Here is a 16,545-nt window from a genome sequence, read left to right on the forward strand (position 1 = left end):
ATGTTTCTATGATATCAGTGTAACAATAGTCAGATATTATTTTAATGATATTCAGAATAAGTGAGGATTTTCCATGACTGAATAAGATGGCAGTGCTTCTGTACTGTTCAATGAACTGCAAGCTCTGAAGAACGGTTAGAAATGAGTGGGCATCTTACCTGATGGAAAAACACACTCACGGTCTCAAAGCAAGTTGAAGTCATTGCCTTCCTGCTTTACACCTGCACCCACCCCAGATCCTGTCTCGGTTGGGGACTGCCATCCTCTCAGGGCTCTGGCTCCCAAGCCTGAAGCTGGGAAGCATCTCCCACACTTCCTCCCTCGCCCCCCAAACCGCTCTAAGCCAGTCAGTCTTCAAATCCTGCTAATTTTACTTCCTGCCTCAGACCCCCGACTCCTCCCCCTCTCTGCCCCACTACCCCAGTTTGGGCCCTTGTCATTGTTCTGCTGGACAACTGCAGTGGGTGTGAGCTGGTCCCCTGACCTCTGGCGCAACCCCACTGATGCACCTGCATTCCTCAGCTACACTATCTAAATAAAATGTAATATTTCCCTAGGGTTTCCCAGTGGAAAGCCCTTCAGCACTCTCTGCTTTCTGCAGGAGGGGTTCATGTACATGGTTGTAAAGGGTCCATCAAAACGTGGCTCCCAGATGCATGTCCAGCCTCCCTTTCTGCTGCTGTTCACCGCTGTTGAGTCCAAAATCTCCAGCTGTTTGGGGTCACCTGCTCCTGTCATGCTACTTCATGCTTTGCTGCCTTTGCTTGTACGTCCTTTACCTGGAATGCACTTCTCACCTTTCCTGGCCTGGCTGACTTCCTGCATCCTTCAAGGCACAGCTCAGGAATCATCTCTGCCAGGAGATGTTCCTGAAGCTCCAGACTGGGCCAAGGACCTCCTGTGGGTGTTCTCACAGGAGCCTGTTAACCCATGTAGTTTCCCGCTGCTACGTTATTTGACATCACCTGGTTATACACCTGTCTGCCTACAAGACATGTGTCTTAACACTCAGGGCCATGCCTTGCCCATGCAAGGAGCTCAATCAGCCTTTGCTGAACTCAGCGGAACAGGATCAATCAGGTTGCCAGGTTTTGTAGATGTTGTGCCATGTTACGTATTTTTGTCCCCATTTCTGATTTTCTGTTTTCAGGTGTCTGTGTTCAACTATGTATTTTTGATTTCTTGGGCTTTTGCTCTGCCGTACACCAAGCTCCGCCGCCTGGCTTCAAGCGTCTGCACTGTGTGGACATGTGTGATCATTGTCTGCAAAATGTTGTACCAGCTGCAGACCATTAAGCCTGAGAACTTTTCTGTCAACTGTTCCTTGGTGAGCCTCAGACACGGGGTTGGTGGGGCGGGGGGGTGGGGGGGCCGGGGGGGTGTCTCCTTGCCTGGCCTTCAGGGAAGGGAGCCAGATACTGGGGGACACACATCCCCAGCACATCCTGTCTGGCCTTCATCAGCTCAGCAGGTTGGAGGCATCCTGGCCCCCCATCTCTTCTGATGCTGAGATTTCCCCCATGAAGTGGGTCTTCTCTCCCTCCAACCATAGAGGGAGACTACTCTGAACTCTCCTAATCCATGGGTCCATTTTTTACTCCCCTTTCTCTTCTTTTCAGCCAAATGAAAACCAAACGAATATACCCCTGCAGCAGCTGAACAAGTCTCTGCTCTACAGCGCCCCCATTGACCCAGCGGAGTGGGTCGGCCTGAGGAAGTCCTCTCCTTTGCTTGTCTACCTGAGGGTAAAGCCTTCGTCACTCTAAGTTTGTGCGTCTGCCAAGTTAATGTCTGGAGCCCTTTCCCGGGAGATGCTAACTTCATCTTTGATAGGGGCCTCATCCTCTTACATGGTGTTTGCAGTCACCTTTGAAACAGACGACTGAACATTAAAATCAGTATTGCATTATGCTGAAAAGAAATCGACTGAGTAGTTTGAGATCGATTGAATAACGTATGACAAGTATATTCACTGGAACATTATAAAACCACTCAAAGACAGAGGTAGATTGACACTATCAGACACTGAAAGATGTCCAAAATATACTGTAACGTTGAAAAAAAAAGCAAACTTCAAAACACCATTCATAGGATGAAGTGTTTTAGACACAAAGAAAAAATACTGAGTAAATTATACCAAATGGTCAGCAGTGATCGTTTCTGAGAAGTAGGTGTCATGTCACAAGAAATGTTTGCTATCTAAATTCTACAAATTTTAACCAAGGGCATATATTATGTTTAGAGGTAGCCAAATAAAAAGAGCATATCTTTGAAAAGGAAATTTTGATTGCAAGTAGTTGTAACAAACATAAGGAAAGCAATATGGTTCAGATTATTCACATTTTATTCTGATGGATAATCTGGGCATTTTACTTTGATGGATTATGCTGACAATGCACTTAAAACCTTTGTACTCAACTCCCAGAATTTGAAAGTGCACTAAGCATCTCATTTTTCTTGGTGTAGCTTTGTAGTTTTTTGCTCATATGGCAGATATCGTTTGTAATGTATGAATGATGTCTACCATTAAGAGCTGTTGTAAAGATAAAACAAACTTATATTTGAAAAGGGGGATTAGAATAGTGTCTGGCACATAAATGTTAACTATTTTATTATTATTGTTATCATCACTATTATTATTTTGTGGTATAATCAGCGTATTTTTCCACCTACTGCTCTCTCTAGACAGCTTTCAGAGGTGTTCAAAACTCCCCCCTCTAATGCGAGTCCCACTCGGCAGTTCAGTCTGTTTCCTGGGGTCCTTGTAGGATGCTGTACAAGAGTTTCTCACTTTTAGTTGCAAAGAAGGTTGGACGACCCTCCCAAGGTAACTGGACAAGGCTTCCAGGTTCAGTGTGTACTTTTTCAGGAACAGGCATGACCATCACCTGTCTTTGGTGTAGAGGTTCCAGATCCTGTTATCATGGAAATTAGCCTGATTTGCACATTGGAGATAACTCCACCCTTGTTCCCATAAAACAGGGAAAATGAGCATTGAATTCAAGACTGTATTTTATAGAGGTGGGATTTGATCATGCACTGTTCTTTTAGACACCCAGAATGGAATGAGATGGTATCTCGTGGGGATTGTTTAAATGACCACGTGGCGTCACATGCAGTTTCCTTGCTTTCCAGAACAACCTCCTGATGCTGGCCATTCTGGCCTTTGAGGTCACCATCTACCGCCATCAGGAGTATTATCGCGGTCGGAACAACCTCACGGCCCCCGTGTCTAAAACCATCTTTCACGACATTACAAGACTCCACCTGGATGATGGACTTGTCAATTGTGCCAAGTATTTCATCAATTACTTCTTCTACAAGTTTGGTCTGGAGGTCAGTTTCCTTGCTGACCTGTTTTCTTTCTTTCCTGTGAAAATTCCAGTGGCTGCTTTCGGCCAGGTGGCCACTGGGGCTTTGTGGCACGTCTCAGTCTCCTCAGGATCTGGGAGGAGCCTAACTGAAGGGTTAGCCTGGCCTGGTTGAATGTCTCCAGGACCCGGTGCCAGTCCCCTGCTCTGTGGCAGTGGACATGGCCTCTCGGGATCTCTGGTCTTACAGATGTGTGGATGTCTGTTTTGTGCCTTCTGGATGTGTAACCTTAGCCAAAATGCACTGTTTTGACCTGAATGGTGTGGTAGGCCTGCCCTTGATAGAATGTACTTGGAACAGTGATGTTTCATGGAGAGATCATAGAGGTAATTCCCTCCACCATTTGAAGTGGTTCTTATTGACAGTGACCTGGTTAGTTTTTCTGTCTCCATGATGCAAACACCCCCAAAGAGGCAGCGCAGGTGAACACCTGCAGGGACCCGGCCCCAGGAATGCAGGTCTCCACCGCCCGCTCGGGGTGGGCCGCTGACACCACTCCCCTTCCCCGTGAAGCCGACTCTCTGCTTCTTTTCATCCTTACACAGACCTGTTTCCTCATGTCAGTTAACGTGATCGGTCAGCGGATGGATTTCTACGCCATGATTCACGCCTGCTGGCTGATTGCCGTCTTGTACCGGCGCCGAAGGAAAGCCATCGCGGAGATCTGGCCCAAGTACTGCTGCTTCCTCGCCTGCATCATCACCTTCCAGTACTTCATCTGCATCGGCATCCCTCCCGCCCCGTGCCGAGGTGAATGCCCCCCCGCCGGGAGCCTGCTCAGGGACAGTGGGGACAAGGGTACGGAGGGGCGCCCTGACCCAGCTCCTCCTGCCTCCACCCTGCAGATTACCCCTGGAGGTTCAAGGGCGCCAGCTTCAACGACAACATCGTCAAGTGGCTGTACTTCCCAGACTTCATCGTGCGGCCCAACCCCGTGTTCCTCGTGTGTAAGTGGGGCCGTTGGGATTCCCACTTGCTCGTCCTTCTCCTGGTGGTGCGTTCGTGCGCCCCCCCTACCCCCTGTACAGTCACAGACTGTCTCCATGCGTCAGCATCCCAGGCTGCTAGTGGCTTCTGCTGGCCCTGTTACATCTGCAGAGTTAAGACATAACATCGGAAACACCATGTTGGCTTTCATGATTTCACTTACCAATGCACAACCCCACTCTCCACCACCACACACCTGTACACACCCACCTTCTAGAAGGTGGACTGCAGGGGGAGGCCTTGTCCTGGGCAAATCGCTTGCTTCTTGCTGCCACCGCAGACATACACCTACAGGTGGGCTAGGGTAGCCGGAAGGACGCAGCCGGGCCACAGGTGCTCCTGAGTGGGGCTGCAGCCCGAGCCCGTCCAAGGGTGGGTGACCATCCAAAGGTTAAGGTAGGGGGTGGAGGTATGGTGCTGCCCACCCACGTGGGGGTGTAGATTAAAGACAACGGCCCTGGGAGGGGGAACTGTTCTGGGTAGCCGACCTTGAGGGCAGCTCCGTCCTCTCTACCCGCCCCCGTCGGCCGCCATCTTCACCTGCTCTCACCAGCCTCCATGCCCTGTATGTTCTGGTAAGTCTGGTTAGCAGTGCAGAGGGGGACGGAGAGGACAAAGAAAGCCACAACGCCTGCATCTACGGCTTGTAAAGAGATAAAGATGATGGAAAGTGCTCAGTGGCCCCTCAAAGCTTCAGGGGGAGATCAATGCAGACAAACATTGTCGTGTAAGAGATTCATGAAGACTAGTCATCGCCTGTTGCTTTCACTCACCGACGAGCAGACAGCGTCCAGGGACTCTCCCCCGGAAGTCTGTGGTCCCTCCTGCGTCCCCGTGGTGGGCGGGGGAGGTTGGAATCCAGGAGGAAGTGAACTCTCAGGACGTAACTCAGGTAGCAGATGAGGAGCCACTGGTACCCCGTGGGGACCCCTCCTCGCATCCCTAGATGCAGAGGGGGAGCAGGGGGTTTCAGTTCCCGTGTCTGTCTTGCCAGATGACTTCATGCTGCTTCTGTGCGCCTCCCTACAACGGCAGATTTTCGAGGACGAAAACAAGGCCGCCGTGCGGATCATGGCAGGTGACAACGTGGAGATCTGCATGAACCTGGACGCGGCCTCGTTCAGCCAGCACAACCCTGTCCCCGACTTCATCCACTGCAGGTAACGCGGCCGCCCGAGAGCACAGTCCCTGGGAAGATGCATCCCCGGAATCCGTGCCTCCAGCTCCCCCTGCCTTTCCCGGGGAGCTGACCTGCTGATTGCACCCCCAAAGGCAAGAATCATGGGGCAGGATGGCCCAGTGGTCTGGAAGCCGAGCCTCCCACTTTTCCTCCGTCCTCCATGGACAGCCTTCAGCGGCTCTGGAAAGCAGCTGCCCCCGAACCCCAGGACAGCCCCGGGCCTCACTTGCTGCCCAGGAGCCCCGGAGGCTCCTCCGCAGAGCGTGTTGACTGGTGTTTCCGTGTCCTTCTCACAAGCTTAGTTTTATGATTTCTGAACCTGAAGCAAGTCAGGGCTGAGGAGCGGAGGTCGGGCCTCCTGCAGGAGGAATTAACAGCTGCAGGCAGGGGAGGGAAATGTGTGGAAAACATACGGTGCACTAACACGCACGTGTTGCATGCGCACACACACACCCACAATCACGCCAGCAGCCCAGTTCCACCGACTTTAAGCCACGCACATCAGGAGGCCCTGTGGGCTTTCAGATCTCATCCCTGGACTGAGTCACTAACATTACCTGTGTGATCCTGGGATGCTGAGAAACACCGACATCTTATTCATTCTCCTGTGTGTTAAATCAAGGATGAGTGTAATATATTTTAGGAAAAAATCATAGAAACATTTAAAAGTGTTGAATGTTTTAGTGTAAGAAGAGTAAAGTTCAAAAGTTCGCTTATGTGACAGTGTTCCTCTAAGGCACAACTTATTCCCTGACGATGCTGGACAGTTGCACATATTTATCAGAGATGACTTGTTAACTCCCACAAAATAACTACTCTTTTATCAAATATCTGACCCACAATTGGTTCTTCCGTGCTTCTTTCCAAATCTGGGAAGAGAAACAACCAAAGCAAAACCTCCAATACTGAGAGGCTGTAATTAAGTGAATACAGATGGGCCGATGGCCCAGGCCAGGGAAGCTGCGGCAACTGCTTTCATTGCGGGAGGATGGAGGCCTGAGCACCTGCCTCCTTCAGGGAGTTACAGTAGAAGAATGGCTCCCACATGTCAGCTGAGGGAGCTGCAGAGAAACTGTTGGACAGAGCCTGGAAGCTCTGGGTCTGCTTGGGCAGAACTACCTCTCATCTGGAGGAGAGATTTTCACCTCTAGCAAAACCTTTGTCTTTGTTTTAATCCATTAATTTCCAGTTCATGGAAAGGAATCCCTTCTTAACTGTTCTCTTGCTCCAAGAGGCATCTGTATCTTAGAATTTCCTCGGCCTCCTATAGAAAGACAGAGAGGGTTTTGAGTACTCAGGGAGTAGGCAGAAAATGTTGCCACTTGTGGGAAGTTTGGCCCAAATTCGATGAAAATAAACATGCACATGGTGTTTTCACAAGGTACCACTCTGTCCATCACTAAGTGGGTGAGGGTTTCCTGTGGACCAGGCAGTGATCAGTGAGAGGTGAACACAGAGCTCCCAGGCTGGCCTGGACAGAGCCTCCAGACAGAGTCAGAAGGAGAGTGTGAATTTGTTCCTTCCTCAACTAGAATCTCCCGACTTGATTTGTGTTGTTGTTTGTGTCGTCTTTCGGTTCTGTTTTGCAGATCGTACCTGGACATGTCCAAAGTGATCATCTTCAGCTACCTCTTCTGGTTCGTGCTCACCATCATCTTCATCACCGGGACGACCAGGATCAGCATCTTCTGCATGGGTTACCTGGTGGCCTGCTTCTACTTCCTGCTCTTTGGGGGCGATTTGCTGCTGAAGCCCATCAAGAGCATCCTGCGGTATTGGGACTGGCTGATTGCATACAACATCTTTGTGATCACGATGAAAAACATACTGTCGGTAAGTGGCTCCACTGTATAACACATTTGTGGTTTCAGCGTCAGAGTAAACGATCCATTCAGTGGTTATTAAAAGCCCGTGGCCTGTCACACTGCTCTCTTAAAAGCCCCAGGTAAGATGCTTGCAAACTCAGAATTCAAATGACCATTTATTACTCGTTGTTTTACCATATTAAGCAGAATCCTTTTTGCTCATTTCCACCCTCTCAAGGACAAGAGGATATGTATTCATAGGAATAAACCCTAAAATGTATTTTATTAATTAAAATCCATCCTTCTGAGGAACGATCAGTGATCATTCCTGCGATGGGCTACAGTGTGGCCCTTTTATGAGTTGAATCAGTCATGGGATGTCTTCAAAAATTGTATCATATTGGCTAAAAGCAACTCTTTTACCTAGAAAGAGCTGTGGAAGTGTAAATAGAATGAGCGCGGTTCTCCATGACACCGCTTGGGGTGGGGATGAGGAGGGATGGGCCCCTGAAGGCACAGCTGTTTTATGAAGCCCTGAGATGAGGGTGGATGCAGGAGAAGCTTTATGGCTGATCTGAGCTTCAGCGTCTGGACTAGAAAGCAGCTAAGTTGAGACAAACACCTCCTGTCCACAGAACCTGGCTGCTTCTCTATTAAATATCCATGTTCCAGGGCGCATCGTAGATAAACTGCCCACGAGTCATGCCAGAATCACATGGATTCTTTTAGGCCACAAAGACACCTTTTAAACTATTTATTGTGTCAGGAAATTAAACAACGACCTTTCATGAGCTGAAGGAGTTAATCCACCTCTAGCTGCAACTTAAAGTGAATCCCAGGGCCTGCTACTCACCGGCTGTAACTGACAGTGCATTAGAAGAACAGTGATGTACGATTTCCTGCTTCTCCCCTTCCTGGTACTTACAGATGAGCTCACCAGGCAATTCTACTGGAAAGCATTTGACTTTTTTATTTTGACACATGCACTGCTGTGTTTAGAGGTCTGGGGAAGCCAAGTCTATGTAACCAGGAGTATGTATTTGAAGAATTTATTCTGTGTCCTGTCCATTAGAATGCTAAGTTTCTAGCTGATAGTAAAAATGATTTTTATTCATCAATTCAACCCCAGCAGTGTGTGTTTGCCTGTGGGGTGGTGTTGAGAGTTGTTGGAAAGGGGATGAGATAGGACAGGAGGTCACCCTTTCATCCTAAAACCGGTCTGATGGGCAGAGATCTGCGGCTGGAGGCTGATCCCTATGAGTGTACCTGGAAAGTGTGTGGCTGCAGAATCCACTCATTCATTCATTCGTTCTCTAAACCTGTTTGCAGACCTGACCTTTGCTAGGCACTGTTTTATATCTTGAAGAACTAGAGGTGAATAGTACTCAGATTTTACCCCTAAGGAACTCACATTCTAAAAGAGAAGATAGACTTTCTTATAAATAATTACAGTACACTCTGTTAATGCTCATTATCACAATATTTTAAGAAAGCAATACAAAGCAGAATGCCTAATTTCTGGCCTAGATAAGTTGGGAAGAGGCTTCCTGGAGGCGTTGCCATGTGAACCCATCAGAAACTTGAATTCAGGGGTGTCCAGGGAGACAGAGGGGGGAAGATATTCCCTGAGGAGGAGGCTATTTTCCCCCCTTGGGATGTGAACTTAACTGTGACAAAAAAATCACTGTTATGAGACAACAACGTGACAGTCCACAAAGAAGTCTCCTTTACTCAGAGAACTGGCTGAAAAAGAATTGGCTCAAAGCACATACTCTGTTCCTGCTCTAAGAACTACACCAGGCAGCTTATGTTTGTGATCATCTCCTGGCAAATAGCGTAGGTTTACTATGTCTGACTCTGTCTGACTCGTGAGAAAATAACTGCCAAAATCCCAGTCCTGGATCCGTGCTCACCCATTTGCCATCACAGAGTCGGGCTTGCTCCTACGATGGTCTAAGATTTCCTCTTTGGGAAGAGAGGAGCTTGCAAGTTCAGAAAGCATCACGTTCAGGGTTCTCCCCTTGCTCCTTGAGTTTAACTCCCTCAGGAAGTGAAACATCAAGCGCTCTACCCGGTGGGGACTGGATTTGGCGCCCCGTCCACCACCAGACTGGGACTTTGGGAATTCTTGCACATGTTGGGATTGCAAGACATCAACCTTTTCTCTGGGTGCGGAGCTTCAGGATATGCCTTTCCCCTTCGTTTTTCAGATAGGAGCATGCGGCTATATTGAAAAATTGGTTCAAAATAGTTGCTGGTTGATCCAAGCTTTCAGCCTGGCCTGCACAGTCAAGGGCTACAAAATGCGTAAGTATGAAAAGCAAATTTGGAAACAAGAGGACAACGAAGGAAGGGCAGTTGTATTGTTCTAATTTAAAAACTGGGCCGAAGCCCCTGAAGGGGAGAGGTGAAGGGACGTGAGTCAGCGTCTGCACGGAGCTGTGGGCTTGTGCCACGCTGGGGATCTGTGCTCAGGACACACACCGCATCTCTCATCCTCTTCTACAAACATCCCTGTCGCCCTCCCCAAGCAGGTCTAGGGGGCAGGTGTGGCCTTTAGCAACTCCTTGAACTTCCTTGAGTTACGATGGGAGGGGTCACAGATGCCCACACACACCTGTGGCTGCTGCGGTTGGAATCTCGGTCATCAAAGTAGCTCTGCCTCCAGACCCCCCCTCCTGTGAAGCTCAGAGAACCTCCACCGTGGGAAGGCAGTTGGGAGCAGCAACAGGGTATCTGGAGTTAGATTCCCACCTGGACGGAGGCAGGAGTTCCATTTCCGCCCCTCTGCCTCTTGCGTCAGAACCCTGGACAGCACCTCCATCCTCCTTGGCACCCAGGATGGGGCCTTGCACATGACACCCCTCCCCCAACTCTGCCTTCCAATCCTTGCTACACTTTGCAGAGGATGAGGAGGCACCGGAGTTTGTTCTGACTTAGGATCAGATGTGCTGTTGACACCCCTTCTTCCGATAGACCGTACCTGCTCCCCTGGCTACCCTTGGGGGAGCCCATTCCCAGAACATGTGTCTTTTTTGTACCAGAGATTTCCTCTGGCATTGGGACATGCAGATGTTATTTCTCCATGGCCCTTACTGGGTGGGAGGGGTCCCTTTCCATCCTCTGCCGTACATTATCAAGAGCTCACTTTGTGGTCAGCCTTGTGAATCAGTGCTGATACTGGATTTGAAGTGTGTGCCCTTGACTGTGAATAAATCCACTCAGAGGGACTCAGTGCATCGGAAGTTTGCTCTTACACCTGTGCGATTTCCCAAGTCTGATCATGCCACAAGAGTTTATAAAATAACAATGAAAATGGGTGTAAATTTTAATTTTTTTCTTCTTTTTCTTTTTTTTTTTGCCCCAGCTGATGATGATTCCTCGTGTAAACTACCCAGCGGGGAAGCGGGGATTATTTGGGACAGCATATGCTTTGCCTTCCTCCTGCTGCAGAGAAGAGTTTTCATGAGTTACTATTTCCTGCACGTCGTGGCGGATATAAAAGCTTCACAGATCCTGGCTTCGAGGTGGGTCACGCCAAAGAATCAAGGGGTTTCTCTTAAGAAACCTGTTGGGAAGTGATATTGCACTCTGATTCCTGTCTGAGCTTGCTTGTAGAACCCACAAGAAATTAAGAGATTCCTTCCAGGAAAACTGATCCAAGAAGGCTTTAGCCCAAGGCCTTTAAGATCTAAAACAGAAGAGTAATAAGCAAGTCTATGGAGGGAGTCATACCTTATGAGGACTGGGACACCCTTGAAGGTTAAAGATGGACTGGTTGTCTGAGCCCCTCGGTCCAGACCTCATCACTGGAGTAGGTCCTCTGGCCTCAGTCAGAACAGGAACATAGGCCACGTCAGTCCAGAGTCTAGTCCGTCTCCCCCCACCCCCACTCCCCGCCGCCGCCGCCTCCTTTTTAAGAAGAAACTCCTGAAGACAGAGAAAAACATAATCATCTGCTATTTTTCAGACCGTAGACAGAGGAACGTGTTACTCCAGCCTCACCCTAAACCCTTCCTATTTGTCTTTCCTTATCCCCTTCCTTTCAGGCTCTTTTTCCCCAACAACCTGATTTTTTTCTTCTCTGGGCCAGTGGCACTGTTTGATTATTACTTTCTCCTTAGATTCCCCCTTTTTCCATTTTCTGCCCCCGATTGTATAGGTTTAGGGAAAAGACTGGGAAGAGAACTAGGTACTAAAGAGGATGCCATTGAGATGGGGGTCAAAGGGCAGCTGCATGATCCCCAAGAGCGAGCCTGTCTCTGAGACCCTGGCCCTGCCTCGGTCCCATGGGACCCATGGTGCTAAACGACCTTATAAATGCTAGCATGTATCATATCAATTGCCAGTATTGATCATTCTGATTCTCTTTCTATACCACCAGTGTTCCCAGAGCCTATTTCTTCTGCCAGGAGAAGCAAAATGTGTATTTCAAAGGTCCATTTAAAGGCTGAATGTAGGTTTTTCTCCTTCATCACTTTAAGTATATCCTGCCACTCCCTTCTGGCTTGCAGAGTTTCTGCTGAAAGATCAGATGTAAGACACAGACCTACTAGAGAATGGACTTGAGGATATGGGGAGGGGGTGGAGTGAGATGTGACAGGGTAAGAGAGTGTCATGGACATATATACACTACCAAATGTAAAATAGATAGCTAGTGGGAAGCAGCCGCATAGCACAGGGAGATCAGCTCGGTGCTTTGTGATCACCTAGAGGGGTGGGATGGGGAGGGTGGGAGGGAGGGAGATGCAAGAGGGAAGAGAAATGGGAACATATTGTATATGTATAACTGATTCACTTTGTTATAAAGCAGAAGCTAACACACCATTGTAAGGCAATTATACTTCAATAAAGATGTTTAAAAAAAAAAAAAATAAAGGCTGAGAATTCCCAGCCTTTGTTAACTAACTTGGAGCCAAATAGGATGAGAACCCAGTTGGGCACCTACATTTTTTTTTTAACATCTTTATTGGAGTATAATTGCTTCACAATGGTGTGATAGTTTCTGCTGTATAACAAAGTGAATCAGCTATACATATACATATATCCCCATATCTCCTTCCTCTTGCGTCTCCCTCCCACCCTCCCTATCCCACCCCTCTAGGTGGTCACAAAGCACTGAGCTGATCTCCCTGTGCTATGTGGCTGCTTCCCACTAGCTAGCTATTTTACATTTGGTAGTGTATATATGTCCATGCCTCTCTCTCACTTCATCCCAGCTTACCCTTCGGGCACCTACATTTAATCCAAGGAGCCTTGCTTCACCCTCAGCCCTCACCATGTAGATGGACGCTGACTTCATTTAGGGACAGTAATTTACCATTACAGTTGTTTTCCTAACACCCAGGACATCATTTGCAGAGCAGAACACAATGTCTCATCCCAGTAGTAACCTTATTTACTTGAATGTAGCAGCCGATCCTTTTGCTAGCAAATGCGTCTTTCTCACCTTCCCCTAAAATTCGGTCCTTAGACACTCAGGACATAATAGTAAGCCAGCATCTTTTTCTCAAAGTTGTCGCAATTATTCACAAAGCATATTCTTCCTGTTATAGAAACTGGTGGCTTTGGTCAGAGTGCAGCTCATGCTTGTCAAAAAACAGCCATGTCTTAATAAGCACTGAACTCACAATGCAACTTCCAAACACTAGACATTCATTCATTCACTCGGTTGCCGCCTGCTCTGTTACGAGGAGGTGGATGCTTGCCCTGCGTGCCCTCCTAGCGCCTGCAGACAGGCGGGGAGATGGACCCGTCCACAAGCCGCGGCAGGTGGTGGGAACGCACGTGATGCAGGAGGCATCCGGACACCTGGGGATTGTAGGCAAGTGTGCAACCAGCCACGGGGCAGGACCAAGGCAGCCTCCATTCCAAGCTACAGCCTGAGGGATGAACAGGAGTGAGAGGAGGAAGGTGCAGGAGGGAGGCAGCCGAGGGAGGTTACTGGGGGGTCGGAGTGGCTGACACACAGACAGTTGAAGATGAAGACAGTAAGTGGAGAGAAATAAGCTGCGGCAAGGTCAGATTATCAGGGGCCTTAGAAGCACGTTTATGACTTTAGAAGTGGCTGCACTTGCTTTTCAGAAGCCCACTCTGCTTGTGGGCTGCAGGACAGATGGGGTCTAAGCAGGACCATAGGCGAAGGGACCAGTTAGGTGGCTGCTCTGATGATCCAGGGTGGAGATGATGGCCGGGACCAGGAAGGGATAAATTAAGATAGTTCAGAGGTGAAACTGGCACAGCTGGAAATCGATTGGTTGGCAGGGAGGTGGTGATGGGAAGAGAAGAGAGGAGGGCGCTATGCCCAGGATTCTGGCCTCAGCAGGTGGTGGGGGGGGGCAGCCCCAAAGGTAGAGGGTCTGAGGAGCTCTCAGCCGGGAGCGGAGATGGGCTCTGACTGTGGAGCTGTGGGTCTCGTGAGCTTGTGAAACACACGCAGCCCGTCGGGAAGCCCTCGGGCAGCTGAGTGGACGGGTCTGGAGATGTGAGGAGACTTGAGGGTCATCGATATGCAGACGGTGTTGGGGCAGTGGAGTGATTGGAGCTGCCCGGAGAGAATGTGGAGGTGAGACAAGGACCCTGGGGAGCAGTCACACCTCAGAGATGGGTGGGGAGTCTGAGCCAGTGGGAGAGCGTGGGCCCGAGGACGGCCGCTTCAGAGCGGAAGTTCAGTAGACGAGATACACAGAGACAACGCTGAACGCTGAAACCAGTGACCTCGACAGGTGGGGTCAGAGCCAAACACCAACAAGTTTAGGTTGAGGTGACGGCTTGGGGACGGTGCCTGCAGGATATCTGACTGCAGGGACAGTGATACAAGGCCGTGCGTAGAAACCTGTGGGGTGTGCGTGGTTCTTTTTCTAAGATGAGCAGACCCGAGCATGTTTGCATGCCTGTGGGCAGGATGCGGTGGGGATGGGAAGGTCGAGATGCAGGAAGAGGGGCCGAGAGGGAAGGCCGGGGCCCCTCAGGCTGCGGATGGGGAGGCATTGGCCATTGGCGTGGGCTGTCACCTCCTCCACGTCACCGCAGGAAAGGGCATCCGGGGTGGGTGGCAGGAGGCTGAGAATCATTGCCTTGTGACTTTGTTCTCTCTGGAAAGCAAGCAGCTGGGTCGTCTGCCAGGAGTGAAAAGCCCTTGACAGAATTCTAGTTTGAGGAAAGTGTAAGGAGCTTGAAACAGCCGCTGTAGAAAAGTAGAATTTGCGGGGCATGGGGGAGGGGGCGGTTCGCCAGATCCTCTGCCCAGCCCTGCATTCCTGCACCGCTGACGCACCGTCATCAGGCAGCACAGGACCGGCATCGCAACGGGCTCCCACAGACTTGGGATTTGCCAGGTTGATGGGATGGACCCCAATGGGACAGAGCTGAGGATACTGAGAAGTTGATGAGCTCTAGGGGACCTGGAAGTGGCTTGAAAAGTGAGAAGGAACAGAAGGGAATGAAAGGACAGGAGGAGGAGAATCAAAGGGAAGGGGCTGGACGGCCCATCCCATTGCATTTCCCCTCACGAAGCCCCAGCTTGCTCCACGCCCTTTCCTGCTTACTGAGTAGAAAACGAACCTGAACTCACCCCTCCTTAAATGTCCCCCTCATGGGACGACCATAATGAGGGCAGGTCAGGGGGACAGGCTTGAAGAGGCTTGAAGAGGCCTTGACAGTCTCAGAAAACACACACCGTTTTCTTTTCTCTTGTCCGCAGGGCTGTGAGCTGCCCCTCCCCGCAGGGGAGGCAGGAGGTGGTGCGTGTCCATCCACAGGGAAGGGGCTCCCACTCCCAGCCAGGCAGCTGCCCCCAGAGAAATGTTTTCTAGCCCTTAGTAACCGTTGTCAGGGGAAGGTGGGTAACACCGATAAAAATGCTCATTTATTCCATGTTTCTGACTTTGTTTTAGGGGGGCTGAACTTTTCCAGGCCACGATAGTAAAGGCTGTAAAGGCAAGAATTGAGGAAGAGAAAAAGTCAATGGACCAGCTGAAGAGGCAGTAAGGATGCTTTCCTTTTATTTGGGGTTTGCCTGGTCCCATTCTGCCAGCTCTCAGCTCCCAGGGAGCCCCAAGCCCTGAGGAATCCATTCGTGGTAACTTTCACAACTGCCCAGGTGTTTGCTCTGGGTGTTGACTGAAATGGAAATGGTTCAAAGGAGGAGAGCATCGGGGTGGGGGGAAGGGGGCCGCCATGGGCAAGACCAATGTCAGGTCCTAGTTCAGATGCTTACTCTGGAGCCCTGGGCAGGTCTGTCGAATTCTCTGAATTCCAGTCTCCATTTTTAAATTAGGACTCACAGTTCTACCTGAGTATTGGTAAAGATTAAACAGTTAATGAATGAGACCGGGTCGTTCCCAGTAATACTCACTTGAAGTCCATCGTATCTGTGGGTTAAGTGAACAAATACAGAGTTCTTACTTTGGAAGGATCTTTAGACATAATGTAATCCAGTCTGTTTGGGAAGAAACTGATGACCCACATAATAGATGACTTAAAATCCACAACTAACCAGAGACAGCACTAGAAATACACCCCGAATTTCCCTGTATCCAGTTCAAGGCCTCCTTTCCCACCACGCCATTCTGGAGAACTCAAGTAATGGACTGACTCCACCCAGGAGATCTGAGAATTCTTTCTTTATTTTTTTAATTAGCCCACTGAAAATAATTATTTTCTTAGAGTGAAATTTCTAGCAGTAAGTGGAACCTCTGAGGATTGCTAGTGCCTCACATGTTTGGGGCCAAGTTTAACAGCTGATGGCCATAGAATTCAAAACCTAGCCACTTTCTCTAAGAAAATGGAGATACTCTGTCAGCCCACCAGGAAAATTCCCTGAGTTTGCTAGGACTACTTCATTCCATCCTGACCTCATTTCCCAGCTTCTTTCCCTGTGCAAAAATATTTGCCAGTAAAAATTACACTATCCCATGGCATGGTTATTTTCACAATCAAAGATATGAGTTATGTAAAACTATATATAATGAAAATATAGTATGGTATAACTATTACTATTGTTGTTTCTAGCTATCTATATCAGGTCTAGAGAAATAACAAATTTGAACCCACACGTGGAATGTGTTCCTAATTTCCCATAAGTGAGACGTGTTACTATAATTCATGTCACTGGATTTTTCCATTTGTTTAAGAATGCATCCTCTCAAATGAGAGGTCAGAATAAAAAAGAACGAAGGCAGTGATCATTGCAAAAGACAA

General features: G+C 49.0%; 1 protein-coding gene across 1 annotated transcript in view; it reads left to right on the top strand.

Moving 5' to 3' along the window:
* PIEZO2 (piezo type mechanosensitive ion channel component 2) overlaps window positions 1–16,545 on the top strand; it is a 345,750-nt gene that overhangs the window by 270,354 nt on the left and 58,851 nt on the right. The window contains exons 20-29 of the mRNA XM_059894050.1: window positions 1,151–1,327; window positions 1,620–1,745; window positions 3,136–3,336; window positions 3,918–4,122; window positions 4,218–4,319; window positions 5,354–5,519; window positions 7,129–7,372; window positions 9,555–9,651; window positions 10,712–10,871; window positions 15,240–15,329. Of these exons, the coding sequence (XP_059750033.1) occupies window positions 1,151–1,327; window positions 1,620–1,745; window positions 3,136–3,336; window positions 3,918–4,122; window positions 4,218–4,319; window positions 5,354–5,519; window positions 7,129–7,372; window positions 9,555–9,651; window positions 10,712–10,871; window positions 15,240–15,329 (1,568 nt within the window). The remainder of the gene's footprint in view (window positions 1–1,150; window positions 1,328–1,619; window positions 1,746–3,135; window positions 3,337–3,917; window positions 4,123–4,217; window positions 4,320–5,353; window positions 5,520–7,128; window positions 7,373–9,554; window positions 9,652–10,711; window positions 10,872–15,239; window positions 15,330–16,545) is intronic.

This window comes from Balaenoptera ricei, chromosome 14 (genome assembly GCF_028023285.1).
Source record: "Balaenoptera ricei isolate mBalRic1 chromosome 14, mBalRic1.hap2, whole genome shotgun sequence".
NCBI lineage: Eukaryota > Metazoa > Chordata > Mammalia > Artiodactyla > Balaenopteridae > Balaenoptera > Balaenoptera ricei.